At 35.9% G+C, this 18693-nt stretch overlaps 1 protein-coding gene across 4 annotated transcripts in view; it reads right to left on the reverse strand.

The window, feature by feature from the left end:
* LOC131691972 (pikachurin) overlaps positions 1–18693 on the reverse strand; it is a 788885-nt gene that overhangs the window by 447402 nt on the left and 322790 nt on the right. For 3 of the 4 annotated variants that reach the window (XM_058978784.1, XM_058978782.1, XM_058978783.1), the window contains one exon: positions 5104–5220. The exons of the other annotated variant lie outside the window; for it this stretch is intronic. In XM_058978784.1, the coding sequence (XP_058834767.1) occupies positions 5104–5220 (117 nt within the window). The remainder of the gene's footprint in view (positions 1–5103; positions 5221–18693) is intronic. 4 annotated transcript variants of the gene reach the window in all.

Below are 18693 nucleotides of genomic sequence, written 5' to 3' on the forward strand. Positions count from 1 at the left end.
CTAGAAAAAAATGTTATATTTGTGAAACTTATCCAAATATATTTCGATAACAAGCAACTAAAAACTAAAATTAAAACAATTCCTATATTTTGCCAAAGTTGGTTTTATGAAACTTATTCGTAGCGGAATTAAAAATATTTTTTCTCAGTGTATACTCTTATTTGACAGTTTGCGCTCGAACAGGCAGTCGAAATCTAGTACCGCAATCTAACAAGCTGGTCGAATTCGATACGTAATGCCGCAATTTAGTCGAAACGACTTCAAATCGTTTCGAATCGAGTCACTCGAACCGAGATGCGGAATGCCACCCCAGGTTTGTCTTCGATTCGTCCCTCCGAAGGATATGTTGCCATTTTTTGATTCCTTCCGAACCAGGCCCATTAACACTGTTAAAAAGCAAATTGCATATTTCTTCGAAGGCTTTTGCTTCGCAATAGTGGACCCTTCTTAGCAATTCTTTCTGGAAGATTGGAATTTTACGGCCTACTGCGAACTGTTCTCGGACCTAACACTTTTCCAATCTGTGCTGAATTAGTCATGGATGATGCGAATGGATCAGATTTCGCTAATAATGCAATACAATGGTCAGCTGCTGTAGATGTTTTCTTGGGTTTTTTGCGTGTTTCCATTTTTTAAAAGGTTTTAAGGCATTTCTAACGAAGTTTTCGGAACGCCGAAGTGTATTCGCGATTTATTTGTACGTCTTATCTTCTTGAACAAAATTTCTTAGCAAAACTCGTTCCACTCCAGTAGAGTGAGATGCTGGAATCATTCTATAACAAATCTTTGACTTATTCAACATTTAAATACATTTATTCGTACGCAGAATTCAAACTTCACCAAATAAAACGTATAATGAAATTATGTAAAATAATAACCCCTTAATATATTTCACAAACCTATTATATTCACCACACGAAAAAGCATGCGGCAGTCTTGTTTTCCATATTGACAAAGATTGCAAATATAATCAGCGCCAACAACCCACTAGAAATTTGACAGATACCAAGGCTTGTGTGTGCGGTAGGTGTGATTGAGACTGCTGTAGCTTTGAACGTGTAATTGAGAGAAAAACAAAATAGTCTATCACACACCTATTTTATTGGCCAACAGTGTATATTAGATCAGTGATTCTCAACCTGGAGTCCGCGGACCCCTAGGGGGCCGTTAAGCCGTTACTGGGGGTTCGCGAAGAAAAATATGTTTTCAATAGACTTGAAATCGATTTTTGACGCCATTTTGAAATCGAAGATGGCTTCCGATTTAGCGAAATTCGCTCTTACCCAATCAATATAGGTATTTTCGGAATGGTTTTGAAGAGTAGGTGCAAGAAATAAAGAAATCTGCACCTTCCCCGCAAGGTTTTCCATGAAAAATTGATTTTTGACGCCAAATCTCAGATGGCGACTTCCGGCTTAGCGAGATTCTCTACAACTCAACCAATATGAGTAATTTCGGATGGTTTTGACAAGCAGGAGAAAAACGTCGACGTTTGGCGTCATTTTAAAATTCTAGATGGCGACTTCCGGTTTACCGAAATTCCCGCATGAAAAATCTGGGCAATCATCCAAAACACCCTCAAATATAAGATCTAATAATAAACCAACAAAATGCAAAATATTTTATGTGTTCATCCAGAAGAGTGCGGTGAGAATGGAAAAGAGAGAAGAAAGAAACGTATGTAGTGTGAGTTGTGGGTTTGTATTTATTCAAATTAAACATATTGCTTAAATTTAAGTAAATTCAACTGTTTAATTAAAACTATTTGTACTACAACTTCAACTTCCAAATATATTTATTTATTTATTTATTGATTTATTTATTTATTTATTTATTTATTTATTTATTTATTTATTTATTTATTTATTTATTTATTTATTTATTTATTTATTTATTTATTTATTTATTTATTTATTTATTTATTTATTTATTAATACTGGTCTTTGAGTTACTCGTACAGACAGTTTCTTAATTAATATTAATTCTATGTTTGAAGGTAGTCTTAGTAATGTTAAAATCATATTTGTCAGCTACTTCATTTAAATTACGACAACATACATTGAACGGATTGTTTTGAGAAAGTAGAGTACGATACATCGGAAACCGAAAGAAATTCGTTCGTCTGGGGGTCTAGGCGGTACGTTGAGTCGGAGCTGGTTCAGCAACTCAGGGCTATCTATATTGTTTCCCAGAAGATCAAACACGAAGAGCCGTTGCAACATTATCCTCCGACTTACAAGAGTCGGCAAACGTAGAAGATTGCATCGATGCTCATAGGGCGGTAGACGAAAAGGATCAGTCCAAGGTAGTGACCGCAGAGCGTAACGAACAAAGTGACGCTGAATTCGTTCGACGCGGTTGATTTGTACAGCATGATAGGGTGCCCACACAAGTACACCGTACTCGAGAATACTACGTACAAGTGCGCAGAAGAGCGATTTTAGGCAGTATACATCGTTGAATTATTGCGTGTTTCTTTTGATGAATCCCAATACGGCATAAGCTTTGGCTGAAGACATTGCAATGTGCTGCGCTCTCAATTTGCTATCGAGAAGAATGCCTAGATCCTTAACTGTGTTTACACGGTTGATAATGCTTGTCGACATTCTATAATCAAACGTTGTTAAGTGCCTGTTACGACAGAACGAGATCACATTACACTTTTGTACGTTTACTTCCATGCCGTTTAGTGTGCACCAATTTAGCGGCGAATCGATATCGGATTGGATGGCACAGCTATCGACTGCCGAAGCAACTACACGAAAGAGCCATAAGATTTGTACTTGTCGATCGTTTTTTCACAAATCCATGCTGCCACTCGGAAATGATATGGTGCACCTTCGGGTACAGCAAATCGTGAACGAGACTTTCAAAAACTTTCGGTAAGCAACTCAAAATTGGGATGGCACGATAATTCTCAACATCATTCACGCTACCTGCCTTGTGGATCGGTGTAATAGCTGCTGTCTTCCAGACACTCGGGAAATATACCCATATTATAGTGAATGTGGCTAACCTGGAAATCGCCATCTTGGAATTCAAAATGGCGCCAAACATCGAGCTTTGTCTCCTATTCGTCAAGTGCATTCCGAAAATACCCATATTGATTGGGTTATAGAGAATTTCGCTAAACCGGAAGTCGCCATCTTTGATTTCAAAATGGCGTCAAAAACAATTTCTGTCACCTACTCTTCAAGACCATTCCGAAAATAGCTATATTGTTGGGGTGCGGGCCATAAGGAGTCTTCCAGACCCGTCTCTTCAATCTTTCCGAAAGTCTTTTGCATCAAAAGAACTTTTTGAAAAACCGTGTTAATTGTGAAATCCGCTCAAAATAAAAACTACCAAAATTCTTCTATGTTCTTTGCATTTAGACTTAGAAATTTTCAGAAAAAAATGCATTTCAGAAAAAAGTCTAACTATTTTGCATTGAAAAGGACTTAGAATATTTCAACAAAAACTGCGTTAATTGGAAAATCCGCGTAAAAAAATCGCGCTAAAAACCGCGTAAAAACATTAGTGTAGTTTGTTCGGAGAAGCGCTTTCCTTTATGATTGCGTATCTACAGGAATGTATTGTTCAGTGATTAGTTCACCTATAAGTGATATACGAAATTTATTCCTTGAACTAATTGGCAGAAAGCAACTTTGTGTCTTGAGCAAAGTTGTAGAAAAAATAACTACAAAAGAAATTGTTGAAGACACCAGATATATAACTTTAATAGTTTTCGAGTCATGGAACATGTTATATGGAAGACCCCTTAAAATTAGTTTTTCATGATCACTTTTTTAGTAATTCTTGGAATATTCCCTAAAGTTGTTCGCGGTGTAGAATCACATATTTTTGCTGAACAAAGTAACTTTCTATCTGTTGAATTTAAAAAGGTATTCCAAATTTTGCGATATTTCTGGGGTAACTTCCTCCTTAAATAACCCGTTAAAGAGCGAAAAGTATCAAACAACATCATAAGAACGAGAAGCTGGATGTGAGTCTAAACAGCTATGTGTGCTTTGAGATCGTGCGCGTAAACTGCTCGAGTTTTTCCTACCGTACTGTCATTTCTATCATCGAATGAACCCACTTTGTGAACAGGTAACTTTAATACAGCTTCACTAGAAATGTCACGAAGGACATAAATAAACTCCAAAATATTAATTATAATTGTGACAAACCTGCTGGTGGAATTCCCCTCATTTTTTCAAGCTTCTCAGTATCCACTGATTTGTTAAACTTCACAACAACCCACAAGCACCCGTAAAAAAAAACTTTTTAGTGGTTCGTGATGGAGTTTCGCAGTCTGCTAAATTTACATTCTGGACCACTGTGCATTGTCGAGTAAGAACACACCATAGGTCAATAAAAAGTCCTTCTGGAATCCCAAGGGTAAGAATAATACATAGCTACATTGAAAAAGTACAACTCTATCGTTGTCTATAGTAAAAAGCAATCTTATTTTTCCTTAAGTGACCCATTAGACGGTTTTCAAATAGCTATTGATAAAAATCTTTGAAAGTGTGGGCACAAACATGCAACACGAGGGAGTGTAGTTGAAGTGAAATTTTCGATACGAATCGCATCCGCACCCCACCGTGAGGTGTTTCTTCTGTTCAAGAACCAACTAAAAAGAAAACGTACCTAAACCACAAACAACGCTTTTCATTAAACTCGCAGTCACGTTTGTTTATTCTACTACATTCAGGTTAAGATCATTGATCAACCACAACTTCCAAGCCATATTACACACTTTCATCATTCTCTTGAATCTTACTCCCCCGGTAAGCATGAACAGTGAATCATTGCCGTTGCTGTATCACATTTGTTGGCATCACACAATGACCTACTTTCCCAACAGTGGTATTCTTTATGGTACTAGCATAAAAGCTTTGATCCTTTTCAACTCGATACTCGTTTTCATGACGTTGTATTTGGTGCAGCTCTGTGGAACTATTATTGTTCTAAAGTAGAACACTGGTGCATTCTTTCCGTTCTGTTCCGCAAGAAATATTTTCCAAGGCTTCAAACATACCATAACCTCCCCCCCCCATGAACCACTCCCTTACCACCCCACCGCTTCTAGTGTGACTTTGTTTCGACAAACCTTACCTTGACAACTGTATCCATTCTTGTTCAGTTCAAATCCTTCCGCACAATCACATTCGTACATTCCGTCGTGCAGTTCGTAGCACAGTTGCTCACAAGGACTACCGTGACCGCAGCGTCCTGCAAAAAAAAGTAAAAACGGAAAAAGAAAGGCGATCATCAGAACCGAATCAAAACCGTTTGTGGCTGAGGCATTGAAACCACTGACAGGAGAAGAGAGCTGCCTAACGATAACTGCATGCCAATTTGTGGTGGGTGGTAATCACTCTGGCAAATCGTTTCATCTATAATCATGTACTAACTATTTCAGCTATAAGATTTGATGGGAAATTTCATTCAATGCATCTAATGCATATTGGTTCGATCAAGTGTTTCAAATTAAATACATTATGTGGGTTCTAAACGATTCGATAATATTTCTATTTGGGGCGAGCATACCGTAGCTGGTAAGTTGATTGCCCCATACGCATCTCTCAAGGGTTGGATTATAAACCTAGAATATATGGTTCGAATTTTTTCTAATCCAAAAAAGAGACAAATTCTTGTAAGCCTAAACACTTTATATTTGAACAAAAAACATAAAAAAAACGGATTTGAGATTAGTTCATAAGAAAACAATAGATTGTTTTCTTATGAACTAATCTCAAATCCGTTTTTTTAATGTTTTTTGTTCAAATATAGAGTGTTTAGGCTTACGAGAATTTGTCTCTTTTTTGGATTAAAAAAAATTCGAACCATATATGCTATGCCCTAATCTTTCATGTTCAAAAAAGTGAAAAAGTCTTCTATAATAAACCATAATTATAATTTGGAGAAATATGTTACTGCAAGCTATAGATCTTTCGGATGGAGAAGTCGATCGTTTTTATTTTTAATGTTTCACCTATAGTCTTTCTGGGAGAACCTAGCTATATTGAAAACTTGTTTGCAATTGTTTTGCACTGTTTAATTAGCCACTTTCATTCCAATTATACTAGGCATGGAAAGAACTGAGTTAAGTGAAAATAAGGAAGTCTTGAAAAAGACTTATACTTGGAACTTTTGTAAAAAAAAGTTCGAATCGAACAAAATCTTCGCGCTTGGCTGAATTGAGAAAAAAAAATCTAATAATTAACCAATTACCGAATAGTGCTATATATTTTTAAATTTTGATTATAGAGGTTTTAACCTTAGGGTCATTCGCCTCTTTTCGGGTTAGAGAAATCTCTTTTGGAAAAATCTCTAATCCTATGTGTGGGGGTTGGGAATCAAACCCCAGGTGAGCTGCGTACAAGGCAATCGATTTACCTACTACGCTATGCCCGTCTCATGATATAGTTGTATAGATATTTGCCAACATATATCACAAAGATATGGGAAGAGCAATATAACTTTGGCACATATTTAGACATAGACTGCTTTGCAAACTGGCACAGATAGAAGAGATTTCAAGCTTAAATTTAATAGTGGCAACACTGTGGCAAAGCTAGCGTGAACGAAATCGTCACAAGGGTTAAAACAAGTACTCTCGGCGCGTTACCCACATGAGAGCCACTCCGCCTGTTCTCGCGAACATTGCATATTCATGCTTATTCTAATTGAGGGACTTTTGGTGGGGCGAATCGAAATATAAAAAAAATGTTCCGAGAATTCAATTAATTTCGAGCACTGCTTCGAAGGGGTGGTTTAACCTTCCCTGTGGGTTCAAATGCGCGGTGTTATTTTAAATGTAAATTAATTTCGCGCTGAAGTCCTCTGGCTTTCGACTTTTGGGTTGTGGCTTTCGGTCGTGCTGTTATAGAATTCCGAAACAGGTTGGTGCATGCTATAGATTTGTATTTTTGCCTAAGAAATTAAATTGGGCGCGGGTCATTGAACCGCGTGAATTTAGTTTCCTAAATATTCCTAAGGGTATTTTCTGTCGAACAGCGACGTTTATTGAATATATTGAGGGAGTGGCCAACAACGAAATAATAGATATGTTTATAGACTAAAACAGTATATAATTTATCTAGGAACGTACTGCAAAAAATCAGACAACAATTCAATGTATCTATTGTTGAAGACACACATTCGAACACATGGGAACGTTGAACGAACGTTGTTATGGGGAATGACCCTCACTCGTCCAATCGTTTGCTCTCCACTTTTCACTTATAATATTCGGGGGTACTGCTGTGACAAGTGAATGGTTAGCGTCCATTTTTTAATAGTTCCAAGTAATCCACTGCCATTTGAGAAATTTGAAAATCATTTTTAGATTTTTTGCTATTGGCAGTCAATGTTGACTATGGAGGTATCCCCAGTACTAGCTGGCGTCCAAAAGGGGCCAACCCCACATTGTGTTTTATGGAAATTCAAGGTTTTCTCGTTCGTTTTCCGAGGTTTTAAGAAAAAGTAGGCAATCCATTCGCCATCAGTAAATGTCACGTTGTAGCTCACATATCGGTGAACTCGATATAATACAGTTTTTAGTTGGGTTGCATTGTATATTGACGGTTTGGCTGAAATAATGATTCCTGATGGTGAGTCCCGCTTATAGATTTATGGTGTCTTCGTAAAAGTTGCTGCATGGCACCTAGCGCTTTATTTTGTTGAATCATACTAGTTCAAAATTCAATCGCTAGTGCAGCGCTGTTATCAACTTTTTTAATAAAGCTAGATAGAAATGTAGCGTCTTCGAGAAAATGGTAGGTCCTATCATTTTAAATACATCTTCTGCAGATGCAAGCTTTGAAAGTCCTGTATGTTTCGAGGTAGAGCATGTTTTGGTTAAAAAAATTTCGTACAGATTATGTTCCCAAAAATGCGCCATATTTAATAACATGTAGGACCTGTAAAGTATGTATATTCAGAAGATATACTCATAATTACCTAACATACAACTTTGGCGTAGACGCCGTTTTTCTATCTCATTCCATTAAAAAGTTGATAACAGCGCCACTCTAGTGACTGAGTGCTGAACTAATATTAAATGATCAAATAAAGCACTAAATACCATGCAACAACTTTGCCAAAGACACCATCATTCTAAAACGAAAGCTATGGAAAGCACGTGTAAATTGTGAGTTACCCTCTTTTGGACGCTAAGTACCCCCGCAACAGGTGTACCCCATTAGGCATAAACACGTTTGGCATACGTGCGTTGGCATAATAGATGTTAGGCATAAAGACGTTAGGCATAATAGACGTTAGGCATAATGGACGATTGGCATAATGGGCAATTGGCATAATGGACGACTGGCATAAATTATCATGTAACACTTAGTGGAACTAATTTTTCGACGTTTAATTTTTTTGGATTTTGTAAAATTTCATTCAACAAATACATCACTATGATTTTAAGTGATTATTCACGTAAATGAATAAATTTCACCTTCGAAAGACATCACGTGGTTCCCGTGAACCACCTTTGAGATCATGTAGAAACTATCGGATTTATACATAACCTTTAAGTGATGCGATAATGAATCGTGAAACGTAGTTTAAGTAAATTTCCTGTGTGAACAAGCAAAAGTGAACATGGCAGAAGTAAAATAAATTCCAATCTGGTAAATCTTTCAACGTAAGTTTTACATTTTGTTCAATACCACGATTGAGGAAATTGATGATTTTTGGTATTTCAGAGCATCTTACTAGTGTGAACTTACAGTGGAGTACAAACCATCAGGGACAGCATCAATATTGTAAATTTCAATGTAAAAAGTTCCATGTAAGTTAATTTGTTTCCAAAACCTTTAAGGTTAAATTTAGCATTTTAATAAATTGATAAAATCAGAAAACCCGTTTTATGTTTAAAATGGAAAATATTCGAAAATAATTAAACCGTCCCACGGTTGTGATAATCCTAAAATCTATGTGGGGTATCATGGGTATCATAGGTTGACATATTTGTCATATTATGCTCCATATAATTTTTACGTGAATTTATGTTAGTCAGTATGTTAAAAACACGTAACTTTTGCACGGATAGTCACTAACTATATTTTGCGAGGCCATCCGGTATTATTTTCGTGAATGAGATAGAAGAATTCTATGAATGTTTTCACGTAGAAATAACATGATTTATTTTTTGAGTGTACTCTAGAAGCTGATCGAACTCGATCAACATTTTGCTCTGCTGTATATATTTGAAGATATCTTTGCTGAAATAAAAGAAGCAAACCGAATTCTTAGCGTGCAGAAACCTTGCCTTGAAGAATAGCTCATGAAAGAAAGAATGATGCATTTTATTTTTCATTCAATGAATATACGAATGTTGCTGTTTCTATATTGATCAACTCCCATTATATTCAGTTCAATCGTTATATTCTTGCCATCAAAGATAGAACTATGAAAACTGTCTGATACGTGCTTTTTCGTGTACTGTGACGAGTTACCGAAACAAATATGGTAAAAAAATCCTTCGATAATATTTTTCATTTTACAGTATCTCGTTAAAGGCGTGGCATAGCAAAGCAATGTTTTTTCTCTAACCCGAAAACACGAGCGTAAGGTTATCTCTACAACAAGCGTTGCGAGAATTTTTATATTTTCGTGCCATTATGCCTAACATCCAATATACCTAAAGTACTTATCCCGATGAAAATGAAATAACAAGATTATAACAGAACACATTTTTGTAACCTATTGTGTTATAGATTAGGTTTGGTTAGTATTTAAAATAACAGAAATTTATAACAATTAACAATGCGAGATATAGTTTTGAAATATTTCTGTTGTGTGTTTCTGATTGGGATGCCTAACGTCGCGCACCTCTTCGCACAGTGAGATCAGTCCAAAAAGAGGTTGGACAAAACCTACTTGAGGCCTTAGATGTCACTTTAGAGCCAGCATCTCGTTGTAGGATATGTTCACAATATTATTCTGCACCTTTTTTTTAAAAAAAATATTTTTTGGTTAGATTAAAGTAGCGTACCCGAGCAAAAAAAAATATTTCGAAAAATATTTTTTGGATGGTTTTAAAATAAGTCATATGTATGTATTTCAATAACAAGCTGAGTCGAAAAATGTCTTTTTCATTTCCAAAATTTACGAAAGAACGCTACTTTCCATAGCATCAGAACTTTGCAAAAACGACAATGAGGCAGCGACCTAGGACAAAGCATGCGTGGAAATTCAACACAGAATGTTTTCATTACAGACTCTTTACACAGCGATACTAGCGAAGTATCAAAAATTGCAGCCAAGCTAGCATGATGGTTTCGTAAGGAGAATTGTTGGGGGGGGGGGGGGGGGTAAACCAGGCAATGCTTAAGATATCTTCCGCGATGCTAGTTTATAGGCATGGTTGCTAATTTTACTATTTTTGTCTCCGCAAATCTGCGTGGAAGTTGGCAAATATGTATTATTGTGCCACAATGTCGCCATTCACCTCTGATACAGATCTCCTGTTTCTTACCTCACAGCGGTGCCAACCGGGGTACGAGCGACCTTATGCTGTAAATGCTTGGACCCGGGTTCTGGCCTCGACCGTTTGAAAAACAACGTTTAATGGCCCACGTAAGAGCAAAGTGAGGACATGGGGGCAGACTTCCAAATATGATCCATTGTCGTAGATGGCTTTAGGCACACATTTGTAATTTGAATTACAAATGTATGATCTGCGGTGATAAATTGTACACGCTTGTCCGGTGTCTGCATTTAAAATTTTTTGTGGTGTCCGGTGAAAGACACCACAAAAAATTTTAAATGCGCTAATTGTAGCGAAAACCATTAATCGAATTTCTCGACATGTCCTATTAGAGAAAGAATTAAAAATTCTCGTTCAAAGTATCAAAACAACAAATAAAGCAAAATAAATAAATAAATAGTTGACGTGGATGCAAGTATTTCCCCGGCACGAAAACGGATCTCCGCGCGCTATGGCAAGTCGCGCGTACGGGATCGATCTTAGCATTAATTGTTTATTATTTTTATTGTTTACATCATGTAAATATGTAAAAGACCCACGGCTCCGTGAAGCTAACGCCTTGAGCCATGCCAAATAAACGAAGTAAAAAAAATAAAAAAATAAATAAAAAAAGTTAGCTACGCTTCAAGGAAATAAGTTTAAACGTGTTAATCAATTTCAAAATAGAATTACTACTTCTCTACCTGAACAAGGGTCTTCTATCTCCGTCACACCATCCTACAATGGTGCGTCATCTTATGCGTCAGAGGTAGGTAATAAGGCTAAAGGAACGATAACTACCACGCCTCCAACTTTGTTTTACACAACGTTTTCTTTGGTTCAACCGATCTAGAAAGCATAACGGAAGAATTTCCTGAATTTCCTACAGCAATCAATGTTTCAATTGATTACTGCAATGCTAAAATCTACCTCCACGTTTGAAGCTTTTGAAGCAGGGTGGGAATTAATTGTAATGAATTTAAAGTTTAATATTAGCGTATTTGCCCAAAATTCCACGTGGCCTTTCTCGATCGAAAGGAACGGTCGCGCTTCATGAAACACCACAATTAGCCAATCTGTCACAAAGTCGCAAGTTTGTATAACGGAGGGCTGAATGAGAACACAAGTTGTTCCGCAAATCAGCCCTGCGTTATGCAACGTTTTGTGCAGGTTGAGTATACCAGATGCAAGTTGTTCCAAATGCACCACATTCAGTAGAATTCAAAAACCCTTTTTAGATTACTGAATTGATACAGATTGGTTTAAAGAGCTATAGTTATCAATAAAAATCTGTTTTAAAAATTGTCCTTGTGTTAAAACCAAAATGAGAGGCTTATTACTACTGCAAATAGCAAATACAAGTACTAGTTTCACTAAAGGTGCTGGCAACCTTAGAGCGGCCCTTAGTAAACAGTTGGTGCAGTGTTTACGTTTTGGTGAATGTCTGAATAATGAATCCAAATAATCATCAAAATAATTAAATTGGAATGTTCGTTCATGACAAACGTACGAAAACGAATTTTTCAACCTCTTGAGGGTACATAATGTGCACTGTGTTAAGTTGCAGGAACAAAGAAGTTTGCTAGTTGACGAGACAGAAAATGTGAGTTCCGAGTTTTTAATGGCCAGTGTATTCGAATTCCAGTGAGATTTAAAATATCCTACAATGAACCATAGTTATATATATATATATATATATATATATATATATATATATATATATATATATATATATATATATATATATATATATATATATATATATATATATATATATATATATATATATATATATATATATATATATATATATATATATATATATATATATATATATATATATATATATATATATATATATATATATATATATATATATATATATATATATATATATATATATATATATATATATATATATATATATATATATATATATATATATATATATATATATATATATATATATATATACTTTTAGCGTCTTTTTTTAAAATTACGGTCAATTGACTTCCTTGGAGCTAAGCGCGCCTAAGGCCGTTGACAGAGTGGCAGCGAGAAGCTGAGTTAATCATACTTAAATTTTATTTCCATCCATCAGTTGGTAAATCGAGAATACTCACGGATAATATGTGCTTCCACGGCACTGTGGTACATAAGGCCAATTCAGCAGGAATAATAACATTTTACTAGAACTGAACAATTTATTAGCCTCACCAAGTCTTTGAGAGAATTTCGTAAGTGTGATTGTACTTCAAAAAATTATCATTTTTATGATTCTAGGATAGAGCCATTTTGCCATGAAAACATGAAAATTTCATCTTTCGTACATTTCATTTACAAGAACTCAAAATAGTGGTTTTTCTTAGAAAAACGGTTATAATCATAATTCTTTGGCCGTGCTGAGTAAAATCTGAAGTAATCTTCAAATACCTTAAGGATTGTTTTAGGGCGGATAATTTGTTTCAAACCACCACATCATTGGAAAGTAATGGGCACAATTTCGTAGTTTTCTTAATTCCTATATTGGGAAGATAAATCTTTTTCAACTATATCTAAGTAAAGAATTGCGTTGACGGAATATTTTCAAATTCTCCAAAATTGATTTAAAGTACTTATTTATTTTCAATGATAATTTAAACTGCAAAAATTAGATAAAAAATCTGATTTGTCATGAAATGTACTTCGGCAATATATTTAGATTACTTTTACGATGGACAATATAAAAGATATAGTTACACTATTCACATTGTAAAAGATTTCTCTATCTACGGATAGGATGGTATCAAACCTGAGAAAAATCTTTTTAATGGTTCGAGATAGAGTAGTACAAAATTTATAAAAATCTTGCTCAAAAAATAAACTTAAAATAGTAAGTTGAATTTCAATGTAAAAGTTCTCATAACGTTTAAACGAAAATAGTTTTAGTTGAAATTTTAAAACAAATGCGCCCTAAAATAATCCTGAAATTGTCCAAAGGTTATCTTAGTGTTTAGTGAAAACTACCCAAGTTATATGAAAAAAATAAGAAACAATATAAAGTATTATTTTGAAGGAACACTCCAAAGTATTATTTTTGGATTTTTGTGGAATGGAAAGTATGTAAGATAGAACTTGCATGTCTTCAGCAATTATTTTTCTATAAAGGTTTCAACCTTAGGGTCATTCGTCTCATTTTCGAGTTATAGAAAATGTCTTTAGAAAAATTTCTGACCCAATGTATGGGGTTGGTAATCGAGCCCAGACACGATTTACCAACTACGCTATGCGCGCCCCCAATTTCAGTAAATTTGATTAAAATGTATGGTTTTACAACTTCATTGGAGACAGTCAAGATTTATCTAAAACTGTTAAAAAATTCAATATAAAATCATGCTAAAAAGTAGCAACTTTCTTAAAACTATTTTAAGACTGTTTAAGGTAAAAAATTGAGTTCCTTTAAAATTCGCATTCCGGATCCATGTACACGGAAGCAATCTAACCTCAAAGTATTTTACAAATATTACACAATTAGTTATAAACATCGCGCATCCGTCAAATAGTTATAGTGTAGGGGAAGATGGGGTAAAACGCACCCCCTAAGGATATATGATCATAACTAAGCTATAGAACATCAATTGGGAGAATTAAATTAATGATATCGTTTAGCCAACATTTTCCTCTGTAATCAAAATCATATCGCTTTCTAAAATATTCAAAAACATGAAAATAATTCAATTCTTCAAAATCATTAAAAATCACCTTTTGGAAAATAAGCGGGGCAAAACGCACCTGTACGGGGGCAAAATGCACCACAACAACGGGGCATAATGCACTACAACAGCGGGGTAGAATGCACCGCAACAACGGGGCATAATGCTCGGCGAACAAGCAAGTAGTTTTGTTTTCTGACGAGATTTCACAAAAGTGTGCTATTAAATAGCCTTAGGTTATGCAATTGGTAGGTTTTCAGAACGATTTTTCTGTCTTCGATTAAAAAGCAGCAAAATCAGAGAAGAGGGAATTTTGCCCCCGATGGAGTAGAGATATTAATTTAGCAAAAAGTGAATTATTTAGTAGATTTTTCATATGTAGTGCGACAGAATAATGAACAACGGTACAAATAGAGCTGGAATGCTCTAATATAATAGTAAAACAGTATTTATAAGAGCGGAAAATCCTTGTTGGGCGAGCCACAATAATAACATGAGAAGAGCACGTTATTGTCTTTTGTTTATTTCTCGAGCTGCTATTGATATACAGTTATCAAACTTTGACAGTGTATGTTTACTATGGGGCACTTCCGACTGATGTTACCGTTTTCTAGAAATTTCCAGCTGTTTTCGATATAAGCAAAGGGTGCATTTTGCCCCGGGGGTGCGTTTTACCCCATCTTCCCCTACAGTATATTTTCTGCTCAATTCACATTCTATACCACTGTGCTCTATCACTAACCACAACTGGCACTGCTGACGGTGGGCAATCACAGCTTCATCCATCCCGTAACTAGTGATGGTTTCCTATGATACAGTCTTTTGTCCTATTGGAAAATGACACGTAACCACATATCTCACATTGGATTCCGCATCCTTGTTGGCCTTGTGTCGCTGATCGGTGCGCTGATAACTGGTTGTGTGGTTGATGGTTTAGGGATTCTGATTACGGTAGCACATACACCGTTTCGCACTCTGTAATGATTTGCGCTAGCACTGCTATCATAGCTGATTGGTTGCCATATTTAGATTAGAGCAATTAGGCTGTCGTGGTCAATTCGAAGTACGTAGAGCTTTAACAAACAAAGTGATGTAGCACGTCAGGTTTAATACATGCTTAGAAATGAATTCGTTATTGTCGTATACTGTGCAATGTTTAGCGTGATTGAAGCTGTTATTTCGGGTTAGATCTACCTTGGAGTGAAATTGAAATGTTGATATATACTTGGGAAGACAAAACAGGGACAACAAGGAACAACATGCTTTCCAAATTAAATTTTTAAGGTTCATTTCGCCCTCCAATAGTTCGTACACAATTCCGATTGTTTCAGATCCGTTTTAACATTAAAAATATCTTAGTGTAATAAAATTGAAAAATATGAAAAATTGTTATTCAATGAAACTTTGAAATGTTTTAAAATTTCGTTAACGATGAATTATAACCGTGTATACTGCTTTGAATTTGAATTTGCTTGAAAATTAGTTACTGTACGAATTAGGGCAAACAAATGTGTGAGTTACACATTCGAATTCGTGTTAATTTATGAAAAACTCGTAAGTTTGTGATTACAGAAATTCTGAATTTTCCATTTAAATACAATTTATTGCGACACTCTCAATAATTTTGTAAAACTTTTAACATATAGACAAAATCACGAAAAGAAATTATTTTGAAAAATTCCTTTTTATTTTGTTGCACAGCACAAAACAAACATCGCCGAAAAAAAGTTTATGTACAGTAGATGCCCGTTGTTACTTGTATCTTTTCTTGTAGTATTTTTTACTGTCTTTTGTCATTGAATCAAAATGTCTTTCACACATTTTCACATCTTTTAGTGATTGACGTTCGAAATGACAGTATTTTTAACTACTTTACTCAATAACTATTAAATCCTGAAGTAAAAGCATTCGACAAATATCTGTATTTTCATAATTCCAACAACTGTATAGCACACTTAAAATACTGGAAAAATCTTAGAAAAGAAGTGATTTTAGAGTGCCTCTCGCAAACATCGCCTTTATCTCAACACCACTACATTTGAAGAGTTTGGATGTTTAGCAAGTTGCCATTGACATCATGACTCTATAACAAAAATACTTGAAGACTGGAAGACTGGAAGACTGGAAGACTGGAAGCCTGGAAGACTGGAAGACTGGAAGACTGGAAGACTGGAAGACTGGAAGACTGGAAGACTAGAAAACTGGAAGACTGAAAGACTGGAAGACTGGAAGACTGGAAGACTGGAAGCCTGGAAGACTGGAAGACTGGAAGACTGGAAGACTGGAAGACTGGAAGATTGGAAGACTGGAAGACTGGAAGACTGGAAGACTGGAAGACTGGAAGACTGGAAGACTGGAAGACTGGAAGACTGGAAGACTGGAAGACTGGAAGACTGGAAGACTGGAAGACTGGAAGACTGGAAGACTGGAAGACTGGAAGACTGGAAGACTGGAAGACTGGAAGACTGGAAGACTGGAAGACTGGAAGACTGGAAGACTGGAAGACTGGAAGACTGGAAGACTGGAAGACTGGAAGACTGGAAGACTGGAAGACTGGAAGACTGGAAGACTGGAAGACTGGAAGACTGGAAGACTGGAAGACTGGAAGACTGGAAGACTGGAAGACTGGAAGACTGGAAGACTGGAAGACTGGAAGACTGGAAGACTGGAAGACTGGAAGACTGGAAGACTGGAAGACTGGAAGACTGGAAGACTGGAAGACTGGAAGACTGGAAGACTGGAAGACTGGAAGACTGGAAGACTGGAAGACTGGAAGACTGGAAGACTGGAAGACTGGAAGACTGGAAGACTGGAAGACTGGAAGACTGGAAGACTGTAAGACTGGAGGACTGGAAGACTGGAAGACTGCAATACTGGAAGACTGAAGTTAAGTTGTTCATCTCAAAAATGGTAAATTTTATGAAACAATTGACAAACTTTCCTAAAATTTATTTTATGTCTGATGGAGCAGCAGACAACATGTCAGAAGAACTCGAAGAACTGTATAATAACGCCAAAACAATATCTGGCACGCAGAGACTCCACAGTTTTGTGCCTATTCCGGGTGGCAAAGTAGAAGCGAAAAGGTATTCTAATTCAGAAGATGAACCAAAAATATTTTCCTTGTGTAGAAATAATACAAAATACCATGCATGAAGATAGTTTAAAAACAAATGTTATTTATAAAAATAAATAAATAATTAGGTAAAATTCAATACAAAATGTTGTGGTGGTTATTTTTTTAACCCTGATCCTTTCTCAGAACTTAACAAGAAAATAAAGAAGTGATAAGGGAGTATTTGTTCAATGGCATATACTCTTTTCAATGGAATTCTTGATTAATAAAAATATACTGAGTGGCTAAATTAGACAAAATCTTCTCGCAAACTGAGTTTTATTGGAGTCTGAGATGATTATGACTTTCACTGGTGTGGTTTTCAATAAAAATACACTGAAAAAAATTCAGTTTGGACAAGGAAAAGTTTTCGCAAGTGCAAAACCAGACGTAGCTGCTGAAAAAACATGTTTTTTAACATTTCCTACCGCTGTTTCATGATTTTCACCTAATTTACAACTTCATTTCATACATGAATGACGTCAGTAGAGGACATTTATTATTTATGTTATTATTTTTTTAAATAATCTGCAGTATTCATACACTTCAAATAAACGTTGAACCACTGGTTTTCTAAACGTGTACATTGTTGTATTTATCCTCGAATATAGCACCGTCGCCTTATTGGATTTAGCTTCACAAATATTTAGTCAGTCATAAAATCATTATTGACAAAACGTTGTCAGATATATAAACTTTCCAACCAGCGCTTGTTTGTCAAAATAAGTGCAAAAATACCTTTGCACGAGCTCGCAAAAAATTGTCCTACTTGACCCCTACTCTACTGTACCATTGCGATCACTGTGCTACCTGTTGAGCAACAGATGACGAAAATCGATGTCTGAAGCCATTTCAAAATGCAAGTTGGCAACTTCCGGTTTATTATGTCCCATCAATATGAGTATTTAAAGCGTGAGTCGATAATTGTTGTGACACTTTCAAACTAACGCATTTTTTTCGTACTTGACCCACTTTTACTAAATTTTGTCCAGCATCTGCTCAGAATATAGTGTTGACAACCGCTCAGTCGTGTACCTGCCAGAGAGATACCGATTGACTTGGACCAAAATCAGCAAACCGTTCACGAGAAGATTTTGTTCACCCAAATACAAAACCCTGGGTTGATGCATCATGCTTTGAAAAACTGATACATATATTTTTCAATGAACATCTCAAGCGTCATCCAAAGGAAACGATGGCAGTGGATCACACGCCCTAAACTGGATGAAAGCCGGGAGTAATGTGCAAAAAAAGCAAAAGAGCGCGGGGTGCTCATTTCAAGCGGAATGCGAAACTTTCCGACGTGGGAGTTGGCTAAAACTTGATATTTCGTAGTTTCGTCCAGAGGTCAAGAATAATACCAACAATTAGTTACTCTTCTTCGTTCTATCTCAGTAACAGTCATCCAGAAAGCG

Source organism: Topomyia yanbarensis, chromosome 3 (assembly GCF_030247195.1).
Source record: "Topomyia yanbarensis strain Yona2022 chromosome 3, ASM3024719v1, whole genome shotgun sequence".
NCBI classification, from domain to species: Eukaryota; Metazoa; Arthropoda; class Insecta; order Diptera; family Culicidae; genus Topomyia; species Topomyia yanbarensis.